This window comes from Dysidea avara, chromosome 9 (genome assembly GCF_963678975.1).
Source record: "Dysidea avara chromosome 9, odDysAvar1.4, whole genome shotgun sequence".
NCBI classification, from domain to species: Eukaryota; Metazoa; Porifera; class Demospongiae; order Dictyoceratida; family Dysideidae; genus Dysidea; species Dysidea avara.
This window is the reverse complement of record NC_089280.1, coordinates 33528357-33546608: the sequence shown is the minus strand read 5'-3', so window position 1 is coordinate 33546608 and position 18252 is coordinate 33528357. Positions and strand designations below refer to the sequence as shown.

Sequence of the window (18252 nt, the reverse complement as noted above, 5' to 3'; positions counted from 1 at the left end):
GATGCTCTGGAAGATAAGGAATTGGTGTAAAACGTGTGAAAATTTGGTACACATAGCTTCAACCATTGGCGAGCTACAGCACACTAAATACTTAAAACCGGCATGTCTCGATACTTTTAAATAGGTGATAAGCCCGGTTTTGTCATACTGGGTCACATATTATATGGAATCCCTAGAGATGGTGAAGTGTGAGAGTAAATGTAACAGAAATGTGGGACCTTGTGTGGGACACTCCTTCACAGTAACGCTTCAAAACAGGATGGAATAGCTGGTGCCTACATGAGATCACTTTCAGCTCTCTGTTACCACTTGACTGTGACACGATGCTTGGCAAAATGCTGGCTTAAAGTTATGAGTTATATCGGTCTCATAGTCAGTATAATACCACTAACACCAGCTTGAATACAGACAACTCTGCAACCATGAAAAAACAATAAATTGAGGCATGTGATCCGTGAAAATAAAATCATGAACAATTCAGTAGGAACCGTGAAAATAAAATTGCAAAAATCCTGCAACCATGACAATTTCATACCACAAAAATTTCTGCTTGTATGGTATGTGCTATTATTATTATGTATTAAACACATAATACCATACCTGTTTCACTGCCCATACAAAAGTCTCAATAGTAGCAGTGAAATTTATCTCGTATTTCACTGGTAGCAGTGAAAAAGTTGTAATTGCAATTTCATTGGCTAGAATTTATGTTAACAATGTAGCGCCAATTAGTGTCGACGCGTGTTTAGTACATAGTGACAAATTGCATACAAAGCAACGCTAATGCACAGCATGCGTATATGCAGCGAGTATGGTATTAACTGTGAATAGCATGGGTAGCAGTGCAATTTGGGATAAATACCACGAGTGTTGTATTGGAAATGGTAAATTTCACTCGGCTTCGCCTCGTGAAATTTATCCCCATTTCCAATACAACACTCGTGGTATTTATCCCAAATTTCACTGCTACCCATGCTATTACTAGTACTAATACAACATCAATATCGTGTCCTGTACAAAAACTCCAATAGCAGCTTGTGGTATATTTTTGATATACTACAGCAAACTAGCCAATAGAATCAGTATATCACTTGTACATTTGATATACGCATCTGATTGGCTAAAAATTCTTGATAGTGTTTAGTTGTTTTACCAGTTAGGCATGTCCGACTTGACAACTAGTGGTACCATAGTAACCAATACCTGTTACCTAGCAACAATAATGTTGCCTAGCAACCGTTGCTAGGTAACCACTACTGATTTTTAGAAATGATTTTGACACCATAGCAATGGTTGCTAAGCAACTGCCAAAAGGCCTATAACTAGGTCAGCTTTAAATTTTGTTGCCTAGCAACAGTTGCTATGGATTGTTGGACCAATTTTCAAGTAGATTGTATTCTGCAACGCATGTGCATACTTCTTCAGCATGCTAATCACAAGGAATTACTTACCAGTACTAATAATGGTGTAAAACATTAGAAATTGCTGTTACTACTTCCAAGTAGGAGACGAGATGTTGTATTAACATATTACACTACAGATATCATGGTATTCGAAATATATACCAAAAGATATACATATTTAGGAAAGGATGCCATAGCACGAGGCTTCGCCTTGCACTATAACATCTTTTCTAAGTTTGTATATCTTTTGGTATATATTTCGAATACTATGATATCTGTAGTATAACATATATGTATACATAAAAAATGCAACTGGTAGCTATAAACTATTATTATTGTTATTATATTATCAATTTTACACAATGGAAGGCATACACAAAAGGCAAAGCCTGTACAATGTGCTGCCTGTTAAACATCAATAAAAGCATAACTACACCTTACTACTCACAAAGTGATGGCTTGGTTGAAAGATTTAACAGAATTTTACTAGATATGTTGGCAACCTGTACCAAGGATCACCCTTTTGACATGGAAAGCTACATTAGAAGTATGCACAGCCTATGATACTAGTGTGCAGTGTTACACAAGTTACATATCTTTCTGCCTCATGTTTGGGAAGCAAGCATGTATACCAGTAGACATTATGTATGAGACACTGTTAATGCTACTACATCACCTCAAAGCATATGCCACAGCATCTTAAAGGCTAATGTACATCAACAACAGAAGGACTTTTATAATAAGAAGGTGCATGGTGAACCTTACAAATTGAAGACCTAGTAGTGCTGCCCTCAACTGTAGCAGGGAAGGGGAAACATAAGCTACATCACCAGTGGACAGGACCATATAAAGTGACCAAGAAATGACTTATCAAATCCAACATGCTCAGAAAAGAAACCAGAGAAAAGTGGTGGTGCATTTTAAATGGCTTAAATCATGCATGAGATTTGATTCAGAAGCAACATCAATTCCACCTCAGCCACACGGAGATACACTTACTACAAACAACACCAAGTATATTGTGGGAAGACAGTTAGAAATGATGATGAATCATAACCAGCCCTGTTGACCAACCTACTGCCACTCCTCATCAACTACCTCCTAGAAGAGAAAGAAGAGAGCCAGTTAGGTACCAGGACTATGTAAAACATTAATGTCAAGACTGAGGACAGTATTCTCAAAGGAGGGAAGTAGTGTAACAGATTGTTATATAGAGAGATTATAATTAGCTTTGTAAGAAGTGATTAGTACATAGTGAATTATTAACACAAGGACTTGTAAATAATACACAAGGTTAGACTAAATGACTCTTTGTTGAATAACACGTGTTGATGGTGTTGAGTACTTTGCTTACATTTTTACTAGCACAAATCTGTAGTGTGGATCAGTATACTCTAATAGAACAATCAGTAATCCATAAAAATACTCTAATTGAGCAGTCACTTCATTGTTGCGGAATTCACCCTGCCTGTATCTGAAACTGAATTTCATGAGATAAGAATATATTATCACTGTGGTCATAATAAAGCTCATAGATGTTTTTAAATGATTTGATTAAAGCTACATGTGATCCTAGTGTTATGGGAGGTTCAATGAATTACAATGGGAATCACTTCTGCTCTGAAATATCACAATATCAACAAACCACACGTTCCAACTATCAGTACAAACTATATCTAGTCACATGTTCCAACTACAGTAGCTGAAATGTTATAATACAGATAGCAACAGGAATTCCTTCTGAAATCATTGTCTGGAACTCTTTACCTTGCCATATTGTCAAACGTAATTCAGTAGAATCCTTCAAGCTAGCACTATGAAAGTATACTATGCACTTCATAGTTAGCTTGTTTAATTACCTGTCATCATTGCAGTTTCAGAGTATTCATATAGTGCAGGTTACCATAAACTTCCAAATGAATCAGTGTTTATAAGTCTGTGGTACTTGATTGAATAAAAGTGTTATTGACAAGATTGAATTCAGTGCATTTTTCTGAACAAGATGATACTAATTTGTGGTCAAATAGGCACAAGCAGTAAATTACATCATTTATTTCCATGAAATCGATCATTCTTTTGCTTCAATGAGGGCAGAAAACCATCTGTAAGTTGATTTGTAAACAGTAGTTATAAATGATAAGTAAAGCATGTGGAGTAGTGAAAGTTCTTGTTCATCACATTTAAGCTGGTCTTCTAATTACTGTACTTTGAATTATATTCACTTGCTTCTAACCTTTTTCACTGTTTACTTTCGGTTTAACATAGTTTCTATAGTATGCCTGATATTATTTTACGAATAGTGGATTATATTACTTAATGCAAGAACAGTTTGAATATTGAAGAATGTGTACCTTTCTTCATTAATTAGCTATTCGTATCACCTTAAGACTGCTGAGGGATGTATTTTTTTGTGTGTGTGCTGTATAACAATAATTGTACAGTCATGAATCCTTAAATGTCTCTTTGAATACAGCCATGCAAAAACAAAGATTTCAATACAAATCTTGACAGAAGCAATTTTCTAAAAATCTGGTAAACGTTTTTGTAGCGCAGGTCAAAATGATGTTGTGCATGAAATTACAAGACCTTGTGATAAAATAAGCAGCAGAAATGTCTATTTAAGTAAAATCACTAAATTTCAGTACAAAGCCATACAACAAAGTGCATATGATGCATTTGAATGGCTTCACAATTGATTGTTAGTACCATACATTCATCATCTGCAATATCAAGTGGGAGTTATGCATTGTGTTGGATTAGTGCAGTTTTAAAAATATACTGTAAATATGGAAGTTTATGGTGTCCCGCACTATATAAATAATAATAAATGCTAAATAATGAACGCTAAATCATTATGAGTTGAGGACGAAACAAACTTCACAAAAGTTTGTTACTTGTAGTAATTGCATGGAGCTTATTATTTGAAGTAGTTCGTCAGCTAAAGTTTTCAATGATGTACTTTTGCTTTCTGTGGTACATTAAATTAAAATACAACCATTAAAATTAATTTCACCAGTTTAAGGGCAAGCCAGTGGTAAATGCATCACACTGCACTTCATCAGATGATGGGCACACTAGTTTCATTTGTAGCATTTGGCTAGAAGCCATCAGCAAGATGTCATGATGAATCCATTTCCATTGTACAATACATATTATATAGATTATGACCAATTGCACAGACATTTTCATGCCACACTGACCTACACATTGTCTTTGCTTTGTATAAATGCATTGCACTTTCACATTGTTATCAGCAGTTGTCAAAGCCATTATAATAACAAAACCCTTTGCTGAACCTCCAGGCCATAACACCCATCACCTACAATTGGCAAGCCTAGTCTTCTCTTATCCAAAAAAGAATAATATACTTAACTCAGCACACACGTACTAAACGATGCTTTATTGGTTGAGTTTCAATCTGCTTGGAGCTTTGATTGGTAATTACCTTTAAACATAATTTTATAGGTATAATTCATTTTAAAACTGTACTTTTTATTGTGCAAGCAGAATTTAGAAGAAATATAGAAGTTATATGTGCAAGAACCTCACACATTTGCACATTTTTGAATTCCGTTTTATTTATCTACATAGCAAAAGGAATGGTTAACTAAAGTTTCAGCCCTAGAAGTCAAGAGCTTTAAACATTACAGTGGTAACAACAGAAAATAAACCTCAGGCTCTTAATAAAAGGCTATAACTTATAAAAGCAGTTTTGTACAGAGATGTAACTTTACCAAATTGCAATGGTTTAGAAACAGTCTGTGTTGATTTTGGAGATCTGGCAATCAGTCCCAGCAATCATTGAATAGTAAAGTCCAACTTCTTTTGATAACCTCTGGCTCCTCTGTTCCATCTCTGACTAATGCTGTACACTTGCCAGTATTTTCAGCCCTTGCACACCACGCAACATCACTCCACCAACTCCAGACAAAGGAATATCATACTTGGACACTGCTGCTCTGTTAAATCATCCATTTTTACTTTACAGCCTGCATACGGTGTCTCCCTAGTAGCTATGAAGCTAAATCTCAACAGAATTCAGGTGAAATTGCATCTATATCACTGATTTCACCCTCGTAATGGGATAGCAGTAACAGTGACAACTTTGCTGTAACAAGTGCACACACTGGCATTTTATTAACAACTAGTTATAAGCTCAGGGACTTGAGCATGATTTGTTACATTTTTGTAAGCCGTGAGTTGCTATACGGTGGTAATCTACATTTTAGACTAATACATCCCAGTCCTTTTGTGACCATTCTCCAGTCTGTACCATGTTTTAGCAACATCCATAAGCATGTTTAATGCAAGTGAAATAATGGTTTATTTACATACACCTTGCCTGTGAGAAATACACAACATAAACTCACATGGTTGGATATCCCAAATAATAGTTAAAAAACATGGTTTATAACCTCAACTATATAGCCTAAATACTTACCAACAACAGTGATGTTCAAATTATCACTTCCAATAGGGTTAGTCACGATGCAAGTGTATGTTCCACTATCACTTGTAGTAACACTATTAATGAAGTAGTTAGCACGGAACACTGCACTAGTACTAGTATGAGTAACATTAGTGATATTAGTGGACTGTACTATTGGACCACCATCCTTCCTCCATGTGAATTTGTCTGGGGGAGAACCTCGTGAGGTACAGGACAATGTGAGAAGAGAACCAACAACAACTGTTACATTAGATAATGATGGAGGGTCTATCATTGGAGGAGCTGTATAGAGAGATGAAAGATGGTTAACAATGAAGTGATGGGGTACATATTATTTCACTTACTTCTACTACGTAAGTACACACCCACTCTAGTGGTCTCATTCATCATTGAACTGTTCTTCATGATACATGAGTAAACACCTTCTTCACTAGTAGTGAACATATTCATATTGCACAGGTATAAGTTGATTACTCCTGGATAGCTCTTAGGACTTGCTTGGCGTACTTCAAATACAGGACCATTACAACCTTGCCTGACAGGTATTTGAACTCCATTAAAGTACCATCCACCAAGTACAGTATTTTGATCTTTACCAGAAGGTCCCAGTCCAGAAGCACAACGTAAAATTGCTTTATGTGTATCAAGTTTAAAGGGTTCAATAACAAACGAGTAGTCAACCATTTGATTACTGCTAACGAAATCTGCAGTAACATTATCAGATACTCCAGTCACTGCAATACCTAACACAAGCACAGAGGGGTACTCAATACTTACACAATTACAATCAACCACTATTATGTTTACAGTACTACAATGATCAATTTATTGTTTGAATTGTTGAATTTACAGTAGTATAGTGTACATAATAGAATTTGTATTCAAAGTATCAATAAACTAAGTACTGAAACAAGTGAATAACAACATGTAAGAAAACTATACTGATACATTAACATATCATTAAAGCAGAGACTGTCCCACATCCTTGTTACTAATAGCAAGAAAATAATAAGATTTCTAAATACTAACAGGGATCATAGCAACAGAAGGTACCAAAAGAGTATTGTAACTTGAAACCAAGCACTTGAAAATCCTGGCTATATTATTCTTTTGAAGTTATACATGCATCCAGTTCACACTTTTTGTATAATTTCAGCATTAGCATGGCAGAATATTTCACCAATACTATGAGAATGTAGCAGAGACTGGTCTTCCAATATATGCTATCAACATGATTCTACAAGTAGTATTGCATAGTTGTAACATTCCCACAAGAGTACTGTATAGGGGGAAAGTTTTGATGGATTAAACTTTTGTGGATTTCACAGGTTTGTGAAAACCACAGGAGTTTCCTCATAGCTACCTGTGATGAGTATCTGTCAGGTACCTAGTCCTGCAGCAGTCTAGTTTCTTTTGTGAACCACACCCACTTACCAGAATTGTGTGTCACTCTCTGTAGCCACACACAAATTGGATTGCTAAAGGATTGAGGCCGACCAGGTCCAATCATGGATTTTTCTCTTTTCTGTAACTTTTCAAACATACTTTATATAACATCTTTAAACAGGCCATAGGACAAAGTGACTTGCAGACCTTCACCACATGTGTTGTAAAGTCTTAATAAATAAAACCATTTATAAGTAAGGTGTATTGCAGCAATCTCATGTCCATTGCTTTGTGTATGTTTATGTGGAGCCACACCCATAGTACCAATTGATCATTACGTGTATGTAAACATCATAATCTAGCCTTGCACTAAAGTCATATATAGTCACTGACATGGAGCAGTTCAGCTTCTTTCATGAGCCATGCCCAACAATAATTATCAGGAATGTGCCTTTTATGTAAATGGCTAAGCACTGACAGTGGGTTAGGGATGAACCTATTTTGCTCTTTTCTCTACCTATTTTTCTTTCTACCAATTTTTTTCTTAATACCTAATTTGCTCAATCTTTTGCTCGAAATTTCTCTATTTTGCTGAACATCAATAAAAATTAATTCGTACGTAGTGAACGCTTTATTATTAGAGTATCTCAGTCTCTAGTCGCCATTCCTATGATGATATGTTGTCCTAATATTATATGTGACTGCTCTACTAGAGTATCTTGATACAAATGTGCTAAGTTGCCATTCCTTGGTGCCCATTTTTCCACCTATTTTTCCAGCATTTTGCTTTTTCTTTTACCAACGCATTTTCCAAATACTTTGTCAGCAAAATTGGCACATCCCTAAAGTGGGTGCCTCTGCAAAAGTTTAATTATGAATTAATTTGCTTGCCCTCTACCATGAAAAACTGGAACGGTGTTAACATTCGAAATCAACATTCAAAAAGTCCCATGACGAATCTCAGGGGCAAGTATATGTTGTCACTACTGAAACAACAAGAAAATAATAATACTAGCAGGGATCACAGCAACAGAAAGCACCAAAAAAGTAGGGAAACAAGGGAGGTCACCTACACCTGCAGATATACTAGTGTCATTTAATCCCTGATTTAGTATATACCCATGACTGAATTAGGGATTAAATGTCCACTAGTATATCTGCAGGTGTAGGTGACCTCCCTTGCTTTTTTCTATGATAACTAATCAAACTTAAAATTTATAATTTTCCTTATACTTGTTTGTTTACTTTTTTGTAACATTATTATGACTGGTGAACCCATGCATACTGCATCGAAAGAAAGGATGGCACCAGAGATAATGTTTTCAACTGAACACACGCCCCAACTATCAATTACTGACCCAAAAGTTAAGTGGCCATGCAATACGTTTCACTTTCAGCTATGTTCAGCCTGTTTCACAGTATTACAAATAAAGAAGCACTTCTGTTTCATAGTGTTACAAGTAAAGAAGCGCCTCTGCAATTAATCCAGTCACCATGGAAAATAAAGATGATCCCTGTTTACAAATGTAGGGAAGCCATTGAGCTACTGTAAATCAACACCTTGGGCTGTCAGCAAAAAGAAATGGGACACAAAGGAGGACAAAGGTAAGTCCATGATGTGTGCATTGCACGTACCGCGGTATGCCAAAAGGCACCTGTTGTGCTGAAGCAACGTCGAACAGTGAAAAAATCAAGCCTGTGCTATCAAGCTATTCTTGTCTGAAGACATCAGGCAGGCAGGCAGGCAGGCAGGCAGGCAGGCAGGCAGGCAGGCAGGCAGGCAGGCAGGCAGGCAGGCAGGCAGGCAGGCAGGCAGGCAGGCAGGCAGGCAGGCAGGCAGGCAGGCAGGCAGGCAGGCAGGCAGGCAGGCAGGCAGGCAGGCAGGCAGGCAGGCAGGCAGGCAGGCAGGCAGGCAGGCAGGCAGGCAGGCAGGCAGGCAGGCAGGCAGGCAGGCAGGCAGGCAGGCAGGCAGGCAGGCAGGCAGTCAGTCAGTAGAAAATTCCATTGGACATATGTTTTTAATTTCAATCCATCGGAGGCATTTAGGGTCATACTTAATGCACTTTTGGGCTTGGTTATACCTAACCAATACTGTGAAGGTGTCAGGATGGTATTGTAAAACTGGTTTTTGGGTGATTTTATTGGCCAGAAAAACCCATATCCCCATGACCATTAATAATATATGCATCCAGTATTTATAAAGTACACATTGTTTATAGTTTCAGTGTTAACATGGTAGAATATTTAATCAATAGAGTAAGAATGTAGCAGAGGTTGGTCTTCCCATATACGCTATCAACCCGATTCTACAAGTACGGCAAAATTGTAACATTTCCACAAGAGTACTGTATATAGGGGGAAGCTTTCATGTTCTTAGCATAAATTTTTAGGCTGTTTCCAAGCCTTCCAATTGAAAAAAACCCTGCAGCTTGCAACCCCCAGACCCCCCTGAAATTCTACAGCCATACAACTGTAGTCAAGCTGTGGCCTACTTGGCCCCTCCTGTAGTTCAGGTCTAGAATTTCCACTGATGGGGGGGGAGTTTCGATTGATGAAACTTTGTGGATTTCAGTTTTGTGAGCTACCTGTGATGAGTATCTGTCAGGTTCCTAGTCCTGCAGGTGCCCAGTTTCTTTTGTGAGCCATGCCCACTTACCAGAATTGTGTGTCACTGTCTGTAGCCATACACAAATTGGATTGCTGCAGGATCAATGCTGCTCAGGTCCAATCATGGATTTTTCTCTTTTCTGTAACTTATATCTTAAACAGGCTATAGGACCAAGTAACCTACAGACCTTCAACACTTGAATGTGTTGTAAGGCCTTAGCAAAATGAAACATTCCATTTATCTGTATGGTATGTTGCAGCAGTCTGTAGGTATGCATGAAGCCATGTCCATTGTTTTGTGTACATTTATGTGGAGCAACGCCACTGTATCAATTGATCATTAGGTTCTAACCTTGCACTGTAGTCTATGCCCCGTAGCAGTCTAACTTCTTTTGTGAGCATTGCCCAACAATAATTATCAGAAATATACCTTTTTATGGAAATGGCTAAGTGCTAACAGTGTGGGCGCCCACATACATACTTTGCTTTATCGCAAACGTTTAACCATGAATATGTTTACTTGCCCCCCCCCATGAAAGACTGTTGAAATTACATTTGCATAATGATATCCATGAATGTGTGAATTTGTCACTTCCAAGCTACATCCAACATTCCACACGAGCCACAAGGGGCAGTCACTTAATTCATTCAGCCATCTACCAGGGATTGACAAGTACAAATTTAGTTTCTATCGTAATGTCATACAGCTATGGAATAATTTACCTGATTATGTAGTCTCAGCACAATTGCACTAAGAAATTTTATCAACGTTATGTGACTGGGCCTGCAAAAATAGGGGCAAGTGATGTGATAGTGTTTACATGTGATGTGATAGTGTATTATTGACAGACGCGCACCCCAGTGTGGGGCATGGCACTAATTAGAGTAACCGAAGTGACATGTTGTATAGTGTACAGTCAGGTCTGTAATATATTTGGGAGCTTGTCCTGGAACTACCAGACACTCACTACCAGATAAAGAAGATAAAGTCTAAGCTGTTTCACCAGTAATTGTTAGCCTATGTGGCGTGATTAAGAATCCACGGAAGGATTCCTGTGCATTTTTTGTAACCCATCACTTGTATTCCTTGGTGCTGGGTATGAATAGGCACCTGTAAAGGTGAACAGTCAGTGTTGTATGACTTTTCTGTTGTTCTTTTTCCTTTTTTTCAGTAGAATTTGTTGCATTGATCTCCCTCATGTATACTGTTGTCGAATAAAATGGACAATTTCTACATGGAACTGAAATTGGAAATTTTTAACTTGTTAAAGAGGAAAGAACTAAGTGAGATAGCAGTTCATTATGGATTAGAAGTGCCTGAGAATGCAGTGATTAAGAAGTTAATGCTTGATTATTTGGTGGAGGAAGAACCGATTGCTGAATCTGAATAGTCAGCAGCGTTGAAACCGGGTTGGGTTATCCGGGTCATCCGGGTCAACCGGGTCACATTTTCTCCGGGTCATCCGGGTCTGACCCGGTTTACAAATTATCCGGGTCTGACCCGGATTGGATCACGTGAGAAACGAAATTGATCGTTTAACGACGTGGAACCTATAAACGCTAGTCGCGTAGCTCTTTCGTGAGCCACGCCCACTTATCGAGTTACAAACATACGCTCAGCCACGCCCATTTATTAGTAAGTGCAGTCTGTAGCATGAAACTGTGTCTGTTTCTGTCTGCAAGCTTACGTGGAGCCACGCCCACTAATCGATTAATGTATGAGTTGTATATAGTCTAGGTCTAGTCTTGCAGCAGGATAAGTGCTTTTGTGAGCCACACCCATTTTAATATATTGGGAAATTGCAATACTAAGTATGTATGAAGCCACACCCAATTGCTGTCTGTAAACTCACAATAGCTACGTGGAACCAAACCCGCTGACTGATTTTAAATTATAAACTTACCGGCTTAGTTATCACATAACTACTCGTTTACTCAACACGAATCGAACACTCAAAACGTAGTCTCGCTCACTCGAGAATACCCGAAACATAGCTCTTATCGCGCGCCTCGGCTTAATTTAATCCGGGTCAATCCGGGTCACATCCGGGTCAAATCTGGGTCTGACCCGGATTGCTATCCGGGTCAGTGGGTCATCCGGGTCAGCAGTAGTGACCCGGTTTCAACGCTGATAGTCAGACACTATGAAAGGTCATCAGTTATTAGAACTGAAGTGTCTTGAGTTCCAAGAACGCGAACGTGAGAGAGAGACACAGCTGAAATTAATAAATAAACTAGTGTCCATTTGGTTCTACTTGGGGTACTTAGAGATAATGAGTTATTCTCTAGAATTCCTATGGATATAATTACATGAAAATAACAAGGAGAAAACATCCTGACCACCTGGTAGACTTCTGTAAGCATTCGAGCATAAATCGGATGGCTGCAAGTTCAAGGCTACATAGGTCCAGTCATGGATTTTTTTCTCCTTTCTCCAGCTTTTCAAACACACCTTAAGTAGCTAAAGTCTTTGAGCATATCTTTGAGCAGGCTGTAGGACCAGGTGCCCTACAAACCTTCAGCACTTGTGCTGTAAAGCATTAATAAATAATAATAATAAATAATAAAAGAACTTGAGCTGAAAAAGAAGTAGATTGCTATGCAATTATATAGCTGCGAGAATTGGAAGCCTGTGTAACTGTTCCAGAACCCACTCCCACTACTGCAAACTCAACAGGCTTTGATGGCAGCAAGCACATCAGACTAGTCCCTCCCTTTCAGGAGAATAAAGTAGATAAATATTTTACTCATTTTGAGAAGATCACTACTAACCTGGAATGGCCACAAGAGGTTTGGACTTTGTTACTGCAGAGTACATTGGTGGGAAAGGCTCAGGAAATTTATTCAGCTTTACCTATGAGTTGAAGAGTACCAAATATGATGAAGTGAGGAAGGCTATCCTTAAAGCCTACGAGTTGGTCCCAGAAGCTTACCACCAGAAGTTCAGAGATTCCATGGCCAAACTTACGTTGAATTGCTAGAGAGAAGGAGGCTCTTTTCAACCACTGGTGTATGGCTAAACAAGCAGACAATGAATACCACAAACAGACAGTTGCTCCTTGTTGAAGAGTTTAAGAAGTGTCTTCAGAACATGTCAAGATGTATTTAGATAAACAGAAGACAAACAGCCTGCATCAAGCTGCTGTACTAGCAGATGACTACTTTTTGACTCACAAGGCTACATTTCCATCAAAATCTGAGCAGTCCGGAACTGCATCCGATCATAGGAATTCTGAGGCAGGAAGGCAATCTCCACCAATTTCTAGAAGCAGAAACCACAATCAAGGTAGAGGCCATTTTGACAATTTTCGTGAGCTTGCAGGAGGATCTGTCTGTTATTGTTGTAAGAAGCGTGGTCATGTGATGGCTGAATGTCAGGCTCTTGAGAAGAAGAATGTTAAGAAGTCCAATGCCCTTGTGATCCCTCAAGACCCAGGTACACCTGCTGTTCAACCTGCAAGTAGCAGAGACCAATACAATCCCTTCATTTCTAAAGGCTTTGTTTCCTTATCTGAATGTGCTGAGAAGATAAGACACGGGTTAAACCCACTCAGTCTTTGTTAATGAATGGCATTTGCTGCTCCACTTCATGTTGTTTACCTCAATTCTAATTTGGTGAATGAAGCAGCAACTGTTAGACTAAGGCCCACCCTTCCTGTTGAAGGAATTTCACTCATTATTGGCAACGACTTGGCAGGAAGCAAGGTGATGCCAGATTTGCAGGTAATGAAAAACCCTGATCCTTAACAAATGGTGGATGATTGTGATGACATTATCCCAGAGTGAGCTGTTACTAGAGCAGCGGCCAGGAGAGCAAGGACAGATGACAATCAACAGAATGACCAGATGCCTGATGTTGCAGCTAAGGATGGGACAGATGACAACATAGATAATGTATGTATTCCTAATGGTTTGGAAATGCCTGTTAAATTATTTTCCTATCCTACATGTAGTTACGGTGCGTCAATACATTAGGAAATGTACTGAGTGGCTGTTTGGCTTTCTCTGGCTTCTTTGAAGGCCAGTTTGAAGGCGTGGATATTCCTTTTACATTGTTTATTGTGTTGAGTTGTGTACTGAACAAGAACACAGCGTGTCTGTGGACATCGGAAGAAATATTGTTTGCGACAGGTGACAATGGCAGGTACGCACCAGCTAATATTTCAGCAGCAGTACTATTAGCCAACTTTTCGTCACCGCATTTACACAACCAAAGAAAAGTGTGATACATTGAAATAGATTTTATGCTACAGTACTGCTCAGCTTGAGCTAAACAATTGCACAAAACAGTACCTGTTTTTTGAAGTTTTGTCAAAACAGTGGAAATATACAGCGAAGCAGTGAATATTTAACTAGCCTACTACACTCTACCTGCTACAAGTGGTGTAAACAGTAGCAGAGACAAAGCAGCACTTTCTGCTTTTTTAAAAAGGAAATTTGCACAACCGTTTTGAAACACCATATTTCACCTCTGAGCCTGAATTTTCTTACGCTGTTGTTTGCTACTGTCCAGCATCCCTACCCAGTCCAGCCTCCAATTAGTGTAGGTGTAACTAACCCAGCTGTAAATAACAAACACTAATTTGTTGGTTACAAGAACAGTGAAATCTTCCACCTGTCAAGGCCATAAAGTTTACACGCAGCAAAACGAGTATGGCCAATGATGTCACTATGTAAATAATACGGGCATTTCTAACCCATATGAAATACATTATCTATGATGACAATGACAATCAACAGAATGACCAGATGCCTGATGTTGCAGCTAAGGATAATGTCACCTCCACGAGTAGTTTACCAACACATTGGCTGGAAGACTGTCTCTCAATGATTCGAGAACAGCTTATTAAGGAACAGCAGGATGATGCAGACCTGTGCCGTCTGATGGAGGAAGCTGTTAATGAGGAGGAAGCAACCAGGTATGCTAATTGCATAGGCGGCTCCAGGATTTTTGGTGACTGGTTTCCAAACTTCCTGCTGCAAGCACACTCATAGCATGCTAAATCTAGGGGAATCTGGGGGAATGCTCCCACAGGAAATTTTAAATATTATTATTTAGTCTGTAATTGAATCTGGTAGCAATTTTCTAGAAAAAAATTGTAATAGCTGACATTTTCTATAAGAACTATTGAAATAGTACAGAGTTATAAGACTGCTTGAGGTTGCTTCTGCTGGCACGATATCAAGGGTGATGGCACTGATGGAGCAGGCCAAAGAGTTAAGGGGTGGGGTAATGTGAAGTTTGAAGCATCAGGAAAATTTTCAAATTTTAAACACTCTGAGATAGGATTTTAGACTACTTTTACTATGGTGCTACAGGTAAATTGAGTAGCTACTTACAGTTATAAAATGCGACTGTTCTATTAGACTGGTTGACTGCTCTATTAGAGTATGTTGATCTGTACCTTTGCAAATCTATATTAAAATTGTTTTACTTGCCTGAATATACTTGACCAGTTTCTGGAAACCTCAGAAACCCCCCTGGAGCCACCCCTGAATTGTTTCTACATTAAGTCAGGTGTGTTGATGAGAAAGTGGAGACCTCCTGAAGTTCCAGCATCAGATGAATGGCGAGTGGTGCACCAGATAGTATTCCCTCACTGTTGTCAACATGGTGTTATTAGTGTGGCTCATGATCCCCCACTGGTGGACATTTAGGTGTGAATAAGACATACCACAAGGTATTAGCACATTTTTATTGGCCAAAGATGAAACGAGACTTTGCTCAGTTTTGTAAGACATGTCAATGCCATACATGCCAGGTGGTTGAAAAGCCAAACCAACTTATTCCAGTGGCTCCACTTAAACCTATTCCTGCTTGTGGAGAGCCTTTTGTGATGTAATTATAGACTGTGTTGGTCTTTTACCCAAAATGAAGTCAGGTAACCAGTACCTGTTTACCATTATGTGTACAGCTACACACTTTCCTGAGGCTGGGCTGCTTAGAAATATTAAGGCTCCAAAGATTGTAGGTGAGTTAGTTAAACTCTTCACTTTTGTTGGCTTGCCATGTACTGTCCAATCTGACCAAGGGTCAAATTTTATGTTTGGACTTGTGCAGCAAACAATGTACCAACTTGGTGTGAAATAATACAAATCAAATCAAAAATGCTAACAGTGCAGGTGTCCCCATACATATTTTATTGCAAAAGTTTAACCATGAATACGTTTGCTTGCTCCCCCCCCCATGAAATACTGGAACAATGTTGAAATTACATTTGCATAATGATATCCATGAACGTGTGAATTTGTCACTTCCAAGCTACATCCAACTTTCCACACGAGCCACAAGGGGCAGTCACTTAATTCATTCAGCCCCCAGGGATTGACGAGTACAAATTTAGTTTCTATCATTCCATCACTCTGGAGTGTTTCCACCAAACTTTTAAGAACATGCTGCGTGCATACTGTATAAAGAACAACCATGATTGGGACCAAGGGGTGCACTTGCTTCTGTTTGCTGCAAGAGAGAGTATTCAGGAGTCATTATAGGGTTTAGTCCTTCCGAATTGGTTGTTGGCTGTACAGTTAGAGGTCCACTTAAGTTGCTGAAAGAGGCGTGGCTGGCTGAGGACTCTCCAATTAATCTTTTAGACCAGGTGGCTGACCTGCGTTACAGACTTACACATGCTAGACACTTTGTTCAGAAGAATTTGATGGTTTCCCAACAGAAGGTGAAGACTTGGTATGACAAGAGAGCCAAGAGTAGAAGTTTTAAAGTTGGTGAAAAAGTATTAGTTTTGCTTCCTATCCCCCAGCAACATTTACAACCAAGATAATTTGGTCCTTACACAGTAGTAAGGAAGGTCAGTGACGTTGATTATATTGTTGATATTCCAGACAAATGTAACTCTCAAAGGTTGTGCCACATCAATATGTTGAAGAAGCACCAGTGTAGAGAATCAGCTTCTATTGTTGCTACTCCTTGTTTGGTGCAGAGAGTGCACCAAGATGACCAAGAGACTGATATGATACTGTGGTGAGCAACTGAAGGGGCTAGTGGCAAAAGGGTACAAGTGCCATTTGAAAGATTATGTGACCACATAATGGGCGTTAAACAGAATTTTGGGACATAATTGAAACTGCACAGTGTAGATGTTAGTGATGCAGTCTCTATTAAACAGAACCCCCTATTGTGTCTACCCACAGAAACTGGAGGAGAGAAGTTGATTATATGTTAAAGCATGGGATCATAGAACCGAATCAGAGCAATTGGAGCTTGCCATCTCTGTTAGTTCCTAAGAATGATGGATCCCATCACTTTCGCACTGATTACAGGAAGGTGAATGCAGTCACCAAGTCAGATTTTATGCCCAATTCCAAGGGTTAAAGACTTTATTGATAGGATTGGTTGTGCCAAGTACGTTACTAAGCTGGACCTTTTGAAGAGCTACTGGAAAGTGCCTTTGACTCCTGCTGCAAAAGAGATTTCAGCATTTGTGACCCCAGAAGGATTCTTCCAGTACCAGGTTATGTTGTTTGGCATGAAGAATGCTCAAGCCACATTCCAATGCAGGATTAACAAGATAATAAGGGACCTGGAGGGTTGCGAGGATTATATCGATGATATTGTTGTATTTGGTGGTACTTAGGAAGAACAACTGCTAAGAGTCAAGGAAATGTTTTGCCGACTGAGAGCATAAAATCTTTCTGTGAACCTCGTGAAGAGTGAGTTTGGTCATGTTTATGTGATTTGTCTAGGGAATATTGTGGGCCAAGGTCAAGTGAGACCAGTAACTGCCAAGGTGGATGCAATAGTCAATTATCCTGTCCCAACTACTAAGAGAGAAGTAATGAGGTTTTTAGGAATGGCAGGATATTACCAAAAGTTTTGTAGAGACTTTGCTACATTGTGTAAGCCACTCACTAATCTTTTTAAGAAGAACACTGCCTTTGTGTGGAATGGTACTACCCAGAAGGCTTTTGATATTGTTGAGACATTACTAATGTCAGCACCCATCCTGACCATTCCCGACTTTAGGAAACTTATACTAACAATCAGTGCTAGTGATTTTGGTACAGGTGCTGTGCTGCTGCAAGAGGATGCAAAAGGGATGCACCACCCCATTGGTTATTACTCTCACAAGTTTAATACGAGCCAGAAGAATTATTCAACTAGCGAATTGGAAACCCTGGCTTTAGTGATGGCTTTGCAACACTTTGACTTTTACCTCACACCTGCCCAATTTCCAGTACAAGTATACACTGATCATAATCCTTTAGTATTTTTAAACAAGATGAAAGATAAGAACCTTGAGATGGAGCTTAGCACTGCAGTCATATGATCTTTGTATTAAGCATATTCCTGGTAAAGGGAATGTTTTGGCAGACGTTCTCTCTAGAGAATAAACATTTGTACTCTGTACTTTGGACTTGAACTTTTATTTTCTTATAATTTAGTTATCC

General features: G+C 39.0%; 1 protein-coding gene across 1 annotated transcript in view; it reads right to left on the bottom strand.

Moving 5' to 3' along the window:
* LOC136267689 (adhesion G-protein coupled receptor V1-like) overlaps positions 1-18252 on the bottom strand; it is a 107090-nt gene that overhangs the window by 73871 nt on the left and 14967 nt on the right. Inside the window, exons 3-4 of the mRNA XM_066062837.1 lie at positions 6198-6596; positions 5845-6135 (exon numbers count right to left, since the gene is read on the bottom strand). Of these exons, the coding sequence (XP_065918909.1) occupies positions 5845-6135; positions 6198-6596 (690 nt within the window). The remainder of the gene's footprint in view (positions 1-5844; positions 6136-6197; positions 6597-18252) is intronic.